This window comes from Alternaria novae-zelandiae (genome assembly GCF_023758075.1).
Source record: "Alternaria novae-zelandiae strain BMP 2774 chromosome Unknown scaffold_10, whole genome shotgun sequence".
In the NCBI taxonomy this organism is placed as follows: Eukaryota; Fungi; Ascomycota; class Dothideomycetes; order Pleosporales; family Pleosporaceae; genus Alternaria; species Alternaria novae-zelandiae.
In genome coordinates this window covers 1,190,981-1,204,834 of record NW_026056970.1, presented here as the reverse complement: position 1 = coordinate 1,204,834, position 13,854 = coordinate 1,190,981, and the positions used below count along the sequence as shown (strand labels likewise).

Sequence of the window (13,854 nt, the reverse complement as noted above, 5' to 3'; positions counted from 1 at the left end):
TCTCGTTCGGGGTTCCTCCGTTTGCGATATCTTCCGTTTACAGAATAGCATTGATCTCGTTGCCGCTCACCATGCCCTCTACAGTCGCCTTCAATATCTCACCAAGGTTCTTGATCGACGTTGTCGAAAACCATGCCACATGCGGACTCAGGGTAATGTTGAGGTCCTTTACGTCTTCCTCCAGCAGGGGGGTATCTGCAGGTCCACCAAGTGGTTCCACCTGATATACGTCCGTCGCATAGCCGGCTATGCGCCTCTGCTTCAGAGCTTGCACTACAGCAGCTTCGTGTACTATGCCGCCTCTCGCGACGTTGATTATGACGGTATACGGATGCATCTTCTCGAGCTCGGGAGTAGAGATGAGGTTGAGCGTCTCGGGGGTTCGCGGGAGAGCTAGGACGAGGACTGTGGAGTTGCGGAGCACATCGTCAAAGGGTATGCGGTCGTCAGAGGCGTCAGGGGCTGGAAGCCCGGTGTCTACGGGAGGCGTCGCTGGTGTCTTTCGACTCGCGATAAGTACGCGCATGCCCAATGCTTGCCCGAGCGCAGCTATTCGCTTGCCTATCATCCCGTGTCAGCGCAGGACTTCTCATCCTGATTAGGATATGAAGACCTACCTATGCCTCCATATCCGATAACGCCCATAACCTCATCTCTGCAGGTCATCGGAGGCATGCCGTCCGGCAGGCGCATGTGATCCTTCACGCTACCCGCCGTCTTCCATTCGCTGGGGTGCGCACGAGTGATGCGATCCAGCAAGACGGTGCGCCTTCTGGATGCGAAGTATAGACTTATGGCATGTTCCGAAACCGCGTCGAGGTTGGCCCCCGGGCAGTTTGTAACGCGAATATTGCGGGCCCGGCAGGCGTCCAGGTCCACAGGGTCTGTTCCGGTCGCGGATATGGCAATATAGCGGAGGTTCGGAGTAACACTGGGGCGCAATGTTTCGGCATCAAGCTTAATGGTGGTAGTAATGATTATCGTTGCATCGTGGATACGCGAGTGGAGCTCTTCACGAGTCGACGTGGTCTTGTACGCTGTCAGGTTGTGGGTTGTGGAGGACGGGAAGGTAAAGCCGTGGATGGGGAGGGGCTGCTGATGCTCCTCAAGGGCTACAATCTCGTGATGCATGGCGACACAGTTACACAGCATTCGGCGCAAGGCTGGCGCTGCTCGAGACGCCCATTATCGCCATTTTATGCTGGCCATGGAACGCCTCATGCTGCCAAGTTGTTTGGGTCCGCTACTGCCACATGCGACATGTTAGGGCGCGTCGTCAACGGAAGGAGCGAAGGAGCGAGGGGAAGGCGCTGGGCAGGTGTAGCAGCAAATGCCGACTCCACTCTGGCATGCCGACACTGACATCTCCATTCACCCCTATCTCGATATCCGGGCGGGCTCCGCAAACGCCTCCCATGTGTTTTTCAGCGCGTTATGCACACGCGACCAGTGCCCCGGACTCTACCCACGAATACGGATCGTGTGCCGAGATGGACGCCCGCTGGACGCCCGCTACGACGCCAATCTCGAGCCATCGGCGACCCCCATTGGCGCGCAAGCCAGCAACTGGCAATGGAAGTAACATCACCCCACGCGTTCACTGCGATTGCCCTGCAAACTCTGCAACAGCCGAGTGAGGCTCAGCAACGTGCGCACCTCCAAAGACCACGTCAGGGTCCTTTCATCGCCGGCTGCTCGTCGGCACACGGCGGCTCAGCTTCTGGCCCACTTCTAGAAAAAACCTCAACACCTAGGCGACGGAACGCGGATGCATTAGACTGTAGTTCCCACTCAGTCGGTGATTTTCTCGGCGCAGTAAAACAGCCCTATCCGGCCACCCTCCACCAGCAATTGGCCCGCCAAGCTCCGCGTCTGTTGCCATCTGAAATTCGGGTGGGTAGTCTAAGGCGACTTGTCTACATGCTGGCTAGCGGGCCTGGACCATGCGCCGACTGACGTGCCTCTGCAGCCCTTCAAAGCCTGCGCTGATCCGCCGCTGGGGACATGTCCCAGGGCTTTGCTTTGCGACAACTCCCCAACTCTCCTTCTCTCTCAGGCCCCCAGACCCAGGACCAAAGCGACACGCCCCTCATGTCCGACTACAGGTACGGCACGCAGTCAGATGCGTATGCCGCTGAGCACGACCACACTCTGCGCAACGGCGCGCCCGAGAAAGAGACCAAGCTGGGCAACACCTACTCTGGATCCGGAGACGATGTTGTTCCCGCTGATGCCGACAACCTTCTGGCTGCCATGGGCTACAAGTCGGAACTGATCCGATCAAGATCCACTCTCCAGGTGGCCTTCATGTCCTTTGTCCTGGCTTCCGTCCCTTACGGCTTGGCTACCACCCTCTACTACCCTGTAGTTGGCGGAGGTCCCACCAACATCATCTGGGGATGGCTCGCCGTATCGCTTATCATTCTCGCAGTCGCCGCATCCCTTGGTGAGATCACCAGTGTCTACCCGACCAGTGGTGGTGTCTACTACCAGACCTTCATGATCACGCCGCCCGCCTATCGGAAAATCGCTTCGTGGATCTGTGGCTGGTGTTTCGTAGTTGGCAACATTACCATTACTCTATCCGTCAACTTTGCTACCGCGCTGTTCCTTGTGGCATGCGTCAATGTCTACGAAAGCGAACCTGGTGTTGGTATCATGGCAGGATCACCCTACCAGGTCTTCCTCATCTTCCTTGGCATCACACTCCTTTGCAACGCCGTGTCTGCCTTTGGAAACAAATACCTACCATGGTTGGATGTGAGATTCCCCCCAAACGGCTACCGGATGTGTTACTTACAGATATCTAGACTTTTGCCATCTTCTGGACCTTTGCTGGTGTGATTGCCATTATCGTCTGCATCCTTGCCATTGCGAAAAATGGTCGCCACAGCGCCGAATACGTCTTCACTGAATTCGACCCCTCCAACTCCGGATGGATCCCAGGATGGTCTTTCATGGTCGGATTACTGCACGCAGCCTACGCGACTTCATCGACCGGAATGATCATCTCGTGAGCCTCCCCTACTCTGCCCAAGCAACTTGCAGCAGATTTTCCTTGCCCAATGCACTTTCCCAAGCGACTATCCCATGCGACATTTCCTAAGCGACATCCCAAGCAACACACTCCATCGCGACATTATACGTGTCTACAAGCGGTAACTCTTAACAACAACTGTCCAAAAGCTAACACATTCGTAGCATGTGCGAAGAAGTTCGCGAACCTGCCACTCAGGTCCCCAAGGCCATGGTCGCGACCGTCGCGTTCAACACCGTTGCCGGCCTCGTCTTTCTTATCCCTCTCGTCTTCGTACTGCCCGACCAAGCCATGCTCGCAGGTCTTTTGTCCGGCCAGCCTACGCCTGTCATCATCAAGGAAGCCGTAGGGTCCTCCGCTGGTGCCATCGGACTTCTTGTTCCCCTCCTCGTCCTCGGTCTGCTTTGCGGTATCGGCTGCACGACAGCTGCGTCTCGCGCTACCTGGGCCTTCTCTCGTGACGGTGCCATTCCCGGCTACAAGCTGTGGAGGGTCGTCAACACCAACCTCGATGTCCCAGTCAACGCCATGATGCTCAGCATGGTGGTCCAGATCGCTCTCGGTCTCATCTACTTCGGTGCTGCCGCCGCTTTCAACGCCTTCTCCGGTGTTGGTGTCATTTGCTTGACATTGAGTTACGCTGCTCCCATCTTTGTCTCGCTCATGACTGGCCGTAAGCAGGTCAAGGATGGCGCGTTCCATCTCGGCATGCTCGGCACGTTCTGCAACGTCGTTGCCCTTGGTATGTTACATCACTATTACAATGTCACAACGCAATCGCTAACAACAAACAGCCTGGTCCGCCCTTGCAACTCCTCTGTTCTGCATGCCCACTTTCCGCGAAGTTACGCCTGCGTCCATGAACTACGCTTCAGTCGTCCTTGCCGCCGTCGTCGTCATCTCCACCATCTGGTACTTCGTCTGGGGAAAGAAGAACTACGAAGGCCCACCTACGCACGAGGATGCTGTCCTTGAGGCCAGGAGAGCCAGCATGGCCAGTCGCTAAGTTCCATCAAACTCTAGATGAGACACAAGAGAGGCGGAAATGATGAATGAGCCGTCTCCTGTCTCGCTACCCACACCTGAAGCGAACATTGACCCACATGTATATTTCCGCAATAGCAAATTCGATACCCCCATTCATTATCTGTTAATCAGGCCTCCAAGTAACAAGTTTGCCCTTGAAAATTGAAGCGCAGCGATCGCGCCCCCGTAACTTAACAGCCTTGACGTCAAGCTCCCTCATCTTTACACCTAGAACCGAAAAAAAGCTTGACCATCGGACCCGCGGAAAAAACGGCACCATGCACGCGCCGCCTCCACAGTCCCAATACAGTCCCATGTCCACGATATGTCACTACCTCCACAAAGTCCACAAACCTCGCAAGCAGGCTCCATGTTCCATTTCCGCCCCCATCAGGCCCCGGCACTCCTCGTCGGCCAATACCGGGACCATCTCAATAGTGATTAGTGAACCCGACCCACACGTCATTTGTAGTTAAGCGCAGCACAGCCGCGCAAAATTTTGATGGGACCGGTGCTCCGCCAGTACTCTTCGGTGCATGCAAGCGTCGCCGCTAGACAGTCCCGCTCGCCGCTAATGCATGTGGTTCCAGTGACCTGGCCTGCCGGGCTCTGGGACGGGCTGGACTCGATTGAACTGGACCCTCGTACACCTACGGTTGGATATCTGTATTCGCGCTAAGGTATTAAGGTAAGGGCGTGACGTTATACGTTAGGATTCGAGATGGACATGGGAATGAATAGGAATTAAGGCGGAATGCACATAGATCGACAGAATTTGTCACTGTGTAGAGAGACTGAGTTTCCATCTCGAGATAGTATGATAGTAGGATTCTTCGAGTATTCCTAGATATAACGCCAACGACCCATCTCAACACCATCCATCCTCTTCATCACGTCTCTCAACGTGGTTTCTGCGCTTGACTCAGCGAGTTCCTTGTTCACTGCTCGCTCGCGCTCGGAAGGAGGGATGCAGACAGGACTGCCCACAGGCGTCAAGATTCTAGATCGTGAGATAAGGTTACCGGTTGATGCATAGGGATGTCTAGGTCGTCGTGATATCCGTGGAGGAGGGTTGTCGACGAAAGGGTCTTCCAGGGAAGTGACGTCGGCGAAGGAGTGCAGTATAGGTGTCGTTGTATTGCCCTTTCCATCCATCTCATCCCCTTCTTCCTCCTCTCCATCATCATCCTCAACAACCCCATCAAACAACCTCCCCACCGGATTCCGATTCCGCACAAGAATACTCTTCCTCTTGCCTCCATCCTTCTTTCCCACCCCAAGTCCATGCCCATGTCCATGTCCATGTCCATGTCCCTGCGGACTAAGACTATCCCCAAACTCGGCAGCATCTCCCCTTCTCCCATGCCTGCCCCCATCAATACTCCCATTCCCATTCCCATTCCCATTCCCATTCCCATTCCCATTCCCATAACCACCACCCGGACTCGACGTATCCCCTTCCACAGGCGTACCAAACGTATCCCTTGAAATACTCGTTTTGATAGAGTCCGTAGCGATAGACTGTGTAATAATAGGACGTTGGTGCACAATCGTCGAGTCTTCCGGTGGCGAAGGAAGAGATAAATCAGCGTCGTAGTCGATCCACGGTGCGACTTCACGGATGTTGATGCCGGGGAAAGTGGTAGCTGAGGCGTGGGTGTGAGCGCTGCTGGCATTTGAACCCGCGGGACTGGCGTGTCTGCGCGGTTCGCCGCCTACCGTGGATACATCGGCTTTGCTGTGTGTGTTTGTGCGGTTGGGTTTCGCGGGGACGAGAAGCGTGTTGCTTTTGCCCATTGTAGCGGTTGTGGTGAGGGGGTCGGCTTCGGGGACGGATTTGGGGGATATGACGTCTTCTTTGTCGAGGACGTGGACGTGGGCTTCTTCGTCGAAGTGGAGGTGCTTGAATATGCCTTTGCGGGGTTCGATGGATGGGGGGTCTGTGGGGAGGGGTTTGGGGACGACGTGGGGTGTGACTGGAGGTGCTGTCTTGAGCGGGGTTGAGAAATCGCTTTTGTTGGCGCCTACGGGGAGGGTGCTGTGTGACTTGCGTTTACCGTCGCGGTTGACCTTGCGGAGACGCTTGTACTCGGCGTAGTCGTCGACTTCGGTTGCGGTGGGTCGCTTGGTGACTACCGCCATGGGCACTGAGTCGGTTCTCTCAAACAGGACGTCGAACAGGATATCGCCTTCTTTCCATTGCCCACCAGCAAGGTTACTGCTTTTGGCTTGCTTGATGGACCAGCCTCGGACGCTGTACAGGCCTTCGTATCTCACACCTGCTTTTGGTCCCCAGACGCTGTTGATGCTGTGGCTGCGAAGTACCCTCACAGGATCTCGACTCTTGGGTGTAGCAGAGGTAAGACGGAACTTACCCTTGTCATTCTGCGGAACACGATAGGTAAAGCGTTCTTCGGACGAGGCTTCAATCTCGCCCGTATCCTTGAGTAGAAGAGCATATGCACCGTGTTTGTCGTACGTCGTCCCGCCATCGCATGCCTCAAGCCCAATGATACCAGCATGGTGTGCGAACAGAGGATTGATCCACCACCTACAATAAACATCAGTCCATCTGCGAGTCTCTCTCCAAGCAAACGTTCCGTCAACTTACGTCCCAGCCACAAACCCCAAATCCCCCAATTTATGCGACCTCTTCGGATGAATCTTCTCCGGACAAGTCTCCGCCCAGCGCTTCAGCAACGCCTCCCTAGAATACTCATTCACACTAGCAATCCCCTCCAACCGACCCCCCCTCCCATACAAAAACGGATGAATCTCGCTAAACGGCCCAAACTTCGCCGTCCAACTGTCTACAATCTTGTCGCAGTCGTCGCACAACCTACTCGGCCAGCGTGTTGCCACGCCCGCAACGTCTTGGACGGCTTTGTGGATACCGGTTGCGCGCAGGACGGAGATGGTGATGTTTTGGGCGAGGCGGAGGGCGACGAGCGTTTCGTGGAGGGTGAGCACGTCGTCTGGGCGGAGGACGTCGGGGCCGTCGCGGGCGACGCGGAGGTCGAGTTCGTCGCGGATCCAGCGGGCTATTTGTTTGAGGCGGGGGCGGGAGAGGTCTGGGTGGACGGGGGGTGTGACGGGGAAGGTAGCGGCGGTGTGGGTTGTGGATATGGTTAGGGGGCTGGAGAGGCTGTCACGGAGGGCGGGTGTCATGGTGTTGGCACTGGTGCGTTGGGGGTAAGTCAGGATGTTGAGCCGTGTTGCATTGAAGAGTGGTAAGGGTTTGGCGGAGAAGGAATAGGTACGGCCAGTGTATTGAATGGTGTAGTGAAAGGGTGGCTTTCGTACTGGTTCAAGGTCTGAGGTCCTGGCACCAGCTGCCCTTTCCTCTGCCATGAGGGTTTGAGCGCCTTCCTACTTCTTTCATATATCTCAGTGTTTGCGCTTCTTCTTTTTCCGCTTCTCAGTCCCTTCAGCTGCCGGTGTCTCCACGGGCTTTACTGTCTCTTCAACCAATTCATCACCACTAAAACCATCCCATTCCTCATCTTCAGCAGCTGCAGTTTTGATGATCGGTGCCGAATGTGAACTGCCATCCCTAACAAAGGCAGCAACGAAGAAACCCATTGTGCCTTCTTCCGTACCCTTATCACACCGAATAGACGCTTCCAACACGTCATTCTTCAAAGATTCATCCACATCAATCTCCAGTTTCTCGTCCTCCCACACTCCGCGTCTATGCCACTTCTTCATCCCATCGACTTGCTGATCTCTCTTCAGAATCGACCAGCCACGTTCTCTTGCGACAGAAGAGGCTAGTGCTTGGAAGACAACGCCCTCGTTCTCTTCGAAATGTATTGAACATGTGGAGTACGTGATCTTGTGCGCGTTTTCAAATCGCATAGCATGGTTGAGTATGTGGAGCTGGAAGGATGATAAAGCTGTCAGTCGCTCGGCTAGCTTGCCGTGCATTGGTGTTTCTTCAGGTGTTGATTCATCCATATCCAAGTCAAGCGTCGCTGAAGGGTCAGCTTCCTCAGGCGCGTCGTCTCTCTTCCGCTTCTTGCCTTTCTCGGGCTTTTGCGGTGCTGGGCGACTGTTTGGTGACTCTGGTAGATGCATCTTGATTGCATCGTCACGTCCAACTATGCCAGTACCGGAGCAACTGGGGTCGAGCAGTATAGCACCGACATTGGCATACTCGTCGGATCCAGGCTTTGCCGCGATGAAGTCGCTACTACCCTTGACCTGAACGATGCTGTCCGCTGATGCGAGCTTGACCATCTTCTGCAACGTGAAGGTTCTACCCTTGTCGCGCTCGAATGCAATAACCTTCTGCTCTTCACCCGGTCGCCTGCGGTCCGATACGATAGCTGCCAGATGTGTTGTCTTGTTGCCCGGTGCCGCTGTAGCATCGATAACATCGCCATCGTCAGGCTGCGGGTCTAGCAGATAGGCAGGGAAGCACGAAGCCTTGTCCTGGAATATAATCTGACCCTTTGTGTACGCGACTGACCTGCTTAGATCGATCTTAGAGGGTAAGGCGAGTAGGTTCGGTATGTTGGGGTCTTCGTAGTATATCTTCGACTTCTTAGGCGCAGAAAGAACTTCGCTCAGATCTTCAGTCTTGACGAAGCCGGCAAATGTGGTCGATAGCTGCTGCTGCAAGGTCGTCTTGACGGTATTGATGCGCACCCAGCGAGGATGGCGGCTCTTGGGCGCATCACCCTCATCCTTCTCAAGTTCGCCATCATTCACAGCCTCCCTGAATGCCTCTATGGTCGCGTATCCGTGCCGTATGCGGGCTTTCGTGAGCTCGGCGCTCAGACGGGCTTTGTGTCTGGTGATGGCGAGTTTGAGGACATGGTTGGCGGCTGCAGCAACACCGTTCTTCGCGAGCAACAGATCGTGGGTAAGAAGGAGGGCAAGGATTGGCGTAAGCTGTTCAAAACACATTAACATCAGGATGCGACAAAGAATATTGCCAGTAAACTACCCACCTTCCTCTCCTCTGCCAGCAACTTGGTCTTATCAATCACATCCTTGAGCACAATGGACCATTTTGACGTTTCCGCAATGAGCGCAAATAATTGGCCTGGTGTGCTCTTCAAGTCTTTCTTGCCGTATATGCGCGACTTGAGAGACCCGCCCGTGTTCTCTGTGTTGGCAAGCACCGCCGCGGCTTCGTAGTAGAGCGACATGGAAGCTGTCGCATGCGCATGCGAGAGAAGAGTCGCGAACTTTTTGGCGTTAGGACCGAGCTCCGACTCTTTACCCACACATCTCCGCGCGCCTGGACCCACGCGACGTAGGCATTCGTGAATGTGCGATACGACGCAGCTGCTAGATTACCCATAATAGACAGGATATGATTTCACGAAACTTTGACACGCGGCATTGCTAGGCAAGTTATGACATTTTTGTTCGAAAATACCACTGGCCAACATGCCATGCCTCTGGATCATCACAGCACAACGGGTTATCTGGGTCATCTTGGGAGCATAAATCGTAATCCAATGCCGCGTGCATGCACGGTGGTGTTGTATTCTCATACGTGAGCCAGCAATCGTAACGCCGTGATATGCGTTTTCATGTATGTGGAAATGACCTCCAACGCCCCCAAAATATCCTGTATCTGATGTTTCTGTAGTTGAAGAGGCACCAAAGTACACAAATGCTCCAGGCAGCATGCTAACTGCGAATCGCAGGGGTATATATCAGCTATAGTAGATAGCGCGTGGACAAGTCATCTACGCCTTCTTGATCCTTTCCTCGTAGGCTGACCAAGCAGCTTTTCTGTATCGTTCTGCCTCCGCCTTGCGGTCTTGTGCGCGCACGATGCCTCGTCCGACAATGATGACGTCGCATCCTTGCTCGAAGATTAGCTTGCGAGGAGTGTTGTATTGTTGGCCTAGAGCATCGCCCAGCTTCTTGCCTTCCTGGCCTGGCGGTGGGAGCTGGCAGCCCGGTGTCATGGTGATGAAGTTGTCCTCTGGCTCAGTGTTCAAGCTTCGTTGCGCAATGAAGCCCATGACAAACTCGGGACGGCTGCGTGCGATCTCGACGGTCCGGTTCTGGTATTCGGGTGTCATGAGGTGGCCCTCAGAGCTCATCTCGGCAAGCAACAGAAGCGACCGGAGGAACGGTGGTGGACCAAGTCGGATGAGCTCTGTTGCTACGTCCAGGTTGAAGACTTCTTCTCCGTTGGCATTTGGCTCTGGACGCGGCGATATGCTCTCTGTGCGCATGGATATCGAGGTTGTCACGCTGACGACGCTGTGCTTGCGGTCGGCAGCCTTGATGCTCAGCCGCCTCTCCTCGCCCTCCATCTCGATGGGTGACTCAATCGCCGAGTTTCTTTGTTGTTGTACGAATTGATCGTCCTCTTCGTCATCATCGTCGTCGAGGCCGTTGATTTGCCGTGTGGCAGAGATTTCGGTGTTTACGGACGTGTTGTACTTGGCGATGGTGGCATCGGCAGCCTTCTCGAGCGCGGTGACGATGGCTGGACCAGGAATGACATGTGCGTTGGTGATCTCAGCCCAGAGCGCAATGCGGTGATGTCCCGAAGTGTACTGCTTCTGTACGGTTTCTGTGGTGTGTTAGAGATTGCCCCGCCAGTGAATATCCTACGAGCCAACATGACATACCACCAATGTCCGCAAACTTTCGGTCTTCGAAGATGAGGAACCATTTCCGCTTGGCAATCTCTCTCAGTGCCTGTGCTGTCCTGTCCGACCAGTCCACGACAATGTCGCAGTGCGTCTTGAGCACGCAGATTGAGTCACCAACATCTTCGGCCAGTTGGAGGAGTTCGGCCGACGTCTCGACATCTGCGGAGAGGCAGAGGTTCGTCTGCTTGACGGATATGAGGCTCAGTAGGTAGGAAGCCAAGGGCCCGGTCGTGGGTAGTGAGGCGCGCGCACGGTACGTGCTGGTGAGGCTCGGGTGGGAAGACATGACGGCGATCGGTGATGGACGCCCGCCGGATTTTGGCTTGTGTGCTTGAGAAGGGCCGATATATAGCCAACGCGTGTGAAGGAATGGATCGGCAGCGTGGTGTTGTTTGGCGAGTGTCTCCGCGGGGATGTCTCTGCTGAGGGGCACTGCTGTCGACGGAGGAAGGAGCGATGGACAGATCGGCAGGTGCGATGAGGCGTGTTATACAAAAAAGAAAGCCACCCAGGGATGAAGGGGAAATAGCAGCCAAGTCAGAAATATAGCAATGGAAGGCTAACGTCGACGGTCCCGTCGTCGCAGGTCGAGGACGCGGGCGCCGACAGGCAGTGCGCACAAAAATTGCGCCTGTTCCTGGCACGGCCCGCTCAGCGCTGGTCGCAGATCATGTCTAGACGCGCATTCGAACCGAAACCGTCATGCACCGCAGCCAGCGACCGCCCATAGACGCCAGAAATGCCACCCAAGCTGCGGCCTGCCCGCCTACCGCTCTTTGCACCACGGGCCTAGCCATGCACCTCTGCACTGACCGGATGAGCCTCCACTTCCCTTCGCCGCCTGCCACAGCTGTCTCTTAACCACATCATCCGCTTCACCACCTCGTATTCGCGATCCTGCACCGCCTCCTGACCGGCGCTTTACTCATGTTCAGGGCTATTCGGCCATACTGCTAGCGTTGCCAACCGACTGCATGTCGCTTCCTCCTGTCATTACCCCAGCCACCATCCCGCTGTAAACCACCATGCCGTAGCCAGCGCTTCAAGCGCCACCGTAGTGCTGCCAGACACCCCACCGCAACGTTACGCCTGTCATCCGATTATTGCAGCCTCCTCGCCGAATTGCTCAACCTCAATTGCGCCGCTCCGAGATATCAACACGTCGACTCAAGACCTTGGCAACGGCTGCACGCCTGCAGCTCGCCAACAGTCCCGATTCGTGTTCTGCCTGCGTGTGCTCCATCGGAAAGTGGGGCCCAGAGGCGACGTCGTATCATGCCCGCATCGCGATCCCCGGTTCTGATGAGTTGGTCGGTCCGTTGCTTGATTGTTGATATTGCCTCCCGTCGCTTTGGTGCTGCGTTCGCCTCGGAAGGATAGATATCCCGTCGCTATTATGGCCGTAGTGGTAAACGATGTCAAGCCAAGGAACCCTCGCTCGGCTTCATTTTGTTCGGATCGTGAACTCTACAGCTGACGATAACATGTGGAAATTAGAAGCCCAGAACACGCGTCAGATAGGTGTTCCTGACAAATCCAAAGGCTCTCAGGTTCTCTGGTCTGTAGGTTGCCAGTCTTCTGCCTGCCCTTCGTCAGTTCATCTTCTGTTTCCATCACAGCAAACATTTACATATCCCAAGGGAATCAATGTTCATCTCAGTATGTTTGCCGTCGTTTCTTCTCTTCACGAAGGCATCAGTATCAAATGTTCATACCACTTGTCTCAAACTCATTATGCCAATGTCTACGAAATCCCCGCTTTTGCGGCATGTTTCTCATGTCAATATGGTGTAGCATCACTGTGACTATTCTTACCACACTCCGAAAGTATAGACTTCGCTTCACGTGGAACAAAGCCAACATAGATCGTATTGAGTACCTTCAGACTATATGCTGGTGCTGGTAAGTTCCTCGCTGTAGACAAGCTCCACCATAGCATGGCTACATGAAGCGGTCTACAAACGACTTTGATGTTGCCCGTCACTACCATACTTTCCCTCAGCTCGAACAGGTAATAGCAGTGGGAGGACAATCCTTCGACGAATGAGAGCGCCGGAACTCGAATATGACAGCCTAGAGGTAATTTCCCGTTTGCACGTTGCGCGAATTCCGACTTCACTGCGTCTTCTTCCACGAGACACAATAACAACCCCACATTTATTCCCTCACAACAACTTTCCTGCTTCCTTCCCTCTTCCTTCTTCTCTTTACCCACAGCTTTCAACAACTTCATCGTCAATTCGCAGCTTTGCAGCTTACTTTCTCTTTCTTCCATCAAACCCACTTACATCTACCTCGTCAAGATGCCTCCCAAGAAAGAGGTCGTAGCGGGTGAGGCTCTGCTCTCTGGCTTCTTGGACAAAGAGACCAAGCTGTTGGCCGCGGCCTTCCTTAGTTCAACTGCTCCTGACAAGGTATATTACATTACATATGATATCTCCCGCATACTAACGTGAGTAGTTCGATTACGATATGATGGCTAGGCTTACAGGCAACACTGCTGGCTCTCTCAAGAAGATGTGTGAGTAACATTATATTAGCAGCATGTTAACTACGCTAACGAGATGCTCCATCATGCAGGGCCCCCGGTCAAGAAGAAGGCTCTCGAGGCCCATCCCTCGTTCGCCGCCTACTTGGGACAAGCCGGTGTCGCCGCCGCTGCTTCTGCCGGTGGTGATTCCAAGCCTGCTGCCGCCGCCAAGGTCACTAAGAAGCGCAAGGCTGCTTCCGAGGTCCCTGAAGATGCTGAGGATGGCGCCGAGGATATCGCTCCTCCCGCTTCCGCCGCTGACAAGTCTGAGGCCGAGAAGTCCGACTCCAAGAAGAAAGCTCCCGCCGCGAAGAAGGAGAAGAAGGGCCCCACTAAGAAGCGCGTTCCCGTCAAGGGCCCGAACGCCCCAAAGAAGGCAGCCAAGAAGGAGCCCGCCTCTGAGGAAGAAGTCGTCAAGGACAAGTCCGCCGAGGACTCCGCCGACGGCGGCGACGGTCTCGGTGAGTATTCCTACCTCAAAAACCTTGAGACCTGGTTGAACAATACTGACAGTGAGTTAGGCGGCGAGATGGAAGACGACATCTAGAGACGCTCATCACTTCTTGCAGGCGCTCTTGGTTCCTGACGTTGTACACACGCAAATGGTAGGCATTGCCACGCCACTGTACTCA

General features: G+C 54.7%; 6 protein-coding genes across 6 annotated transcripts; 2 read left to right on the top strand and 4 right to left on the bottom strand.

The window, feature by feature from the left end:
- Window positions 1-37: 37 nt before the first annotated feature.
- On the bottom strand, window positions 38-568 carry J4E88_005758 (uncharacterized protein; the record flags this gene model as incomplete). Its single annotated transcript, XM_049399391.1, has 1 exon — window positions 38-568. The coding sequence occupies one exon, from the start codon at window positions 566-568 to the stop codon at window positions 38-40; it is 531 nt and encodes a 176-aa protein (XP_049255182.1).
- A 1,523-nt stretch (window positions 569-2,091) lies between these two features.
- On the top strand, window positions 2,092-4,043 carry J4E88_005757 (uncharacterized protein; the record flags this gene model as incomplete). The annotated part of the gene is made up of 4 exons (XM_049399390.1): window positions 2,092-2,760; window positions 2,811-3,013; window positions 3,202-3,779; window positions 3,832-4,043. The coding sequence occupies 4 exons, from the start codon at window positions 2,092-2,094 to the stop codon at window positions 4,041-4,043; spliced, it is 1,662 nt and encodes a 553-aa protein (XP_049255181.1).
- Window positions 4,044-5,438: 1,395 nt separating this feature from the next.
- Window positions 5,439-7,414, bottom strand: J4E88_005756 (uncharacterized protein; the record flags this gene model as incomplete). Its single annotated transcript, XM_049399389.1, is given in 3 exon segments — window positions 5,439-5,584; window positions 5,602-6,614; window positions 6,675-7,414. The coding sequence occupies 3 exon segments, from the start codon at window positions 7,412-7,414 to the stop codon at window positions 5,439-5,441; spliced, it is 1,899 nt and encodes a 632-aa protein (XP_049255180.1).
- A 36-nt stretch (window positions 7,415-7,450) lies between these two features.
- On the bottom strand, window positions 7,451-9,219 carry J4E88_005755 (uncharacterized protein; the record flags this gene model as incomplete). Its single annotated transcript, XM_049399388.1, has 2 exons — window positions 7,451-8,959; window positions 9,019-9,219. 2 exons carry the CDS (start codon window positions 9,217-9,219, stop codon window positions 7,451-7,453), a joined length of 1,710 nt encoding a protein of 569 aa, XP_049255179.1.
- Window positions 9,220-9,768: 549 nt separating this feature from the next.
- J4E88_005754 (uncharacterized protein) lies at window positions 9,769-10,978 on the bottom strand (the record flags this gene model as incomplete). The annotated part of the gene is made up of 2 exons (XM_049399387.1): window positions 9,769-10,610; window positions 10,669-10,978. 2 exons carry the CDS (start codon window positions 10,976-10,978, stop codon window positions 9,769-9,771), a joined length of 1,152 nt encoding a protein of 383 aa, XP_049255178.1.
- A 2,017-nt stretch (window positions 10,979-12,995) lies between these two features.
- Window positions 12,996-13,769, top strand: J4E88_005753 (uncharacterized protein; the record flags this gene model as incomplete). Its single annotated transcript, XM_049399386.1, has 3 exons — window positions 12,996-13,106; window positions 13,153-13,213; window positions 13,273-13,769. The coding sequence occupies 3 exons, from the start codon at window positions 12,996-12,998 to the stop codon at window positions 13,767-13,769; spliced, it is 669 nt and encodes a 222-aa protein (XP_049255177.1).
- Window positions 13,770-13,854: the final 85 nt, after the last annotated feature.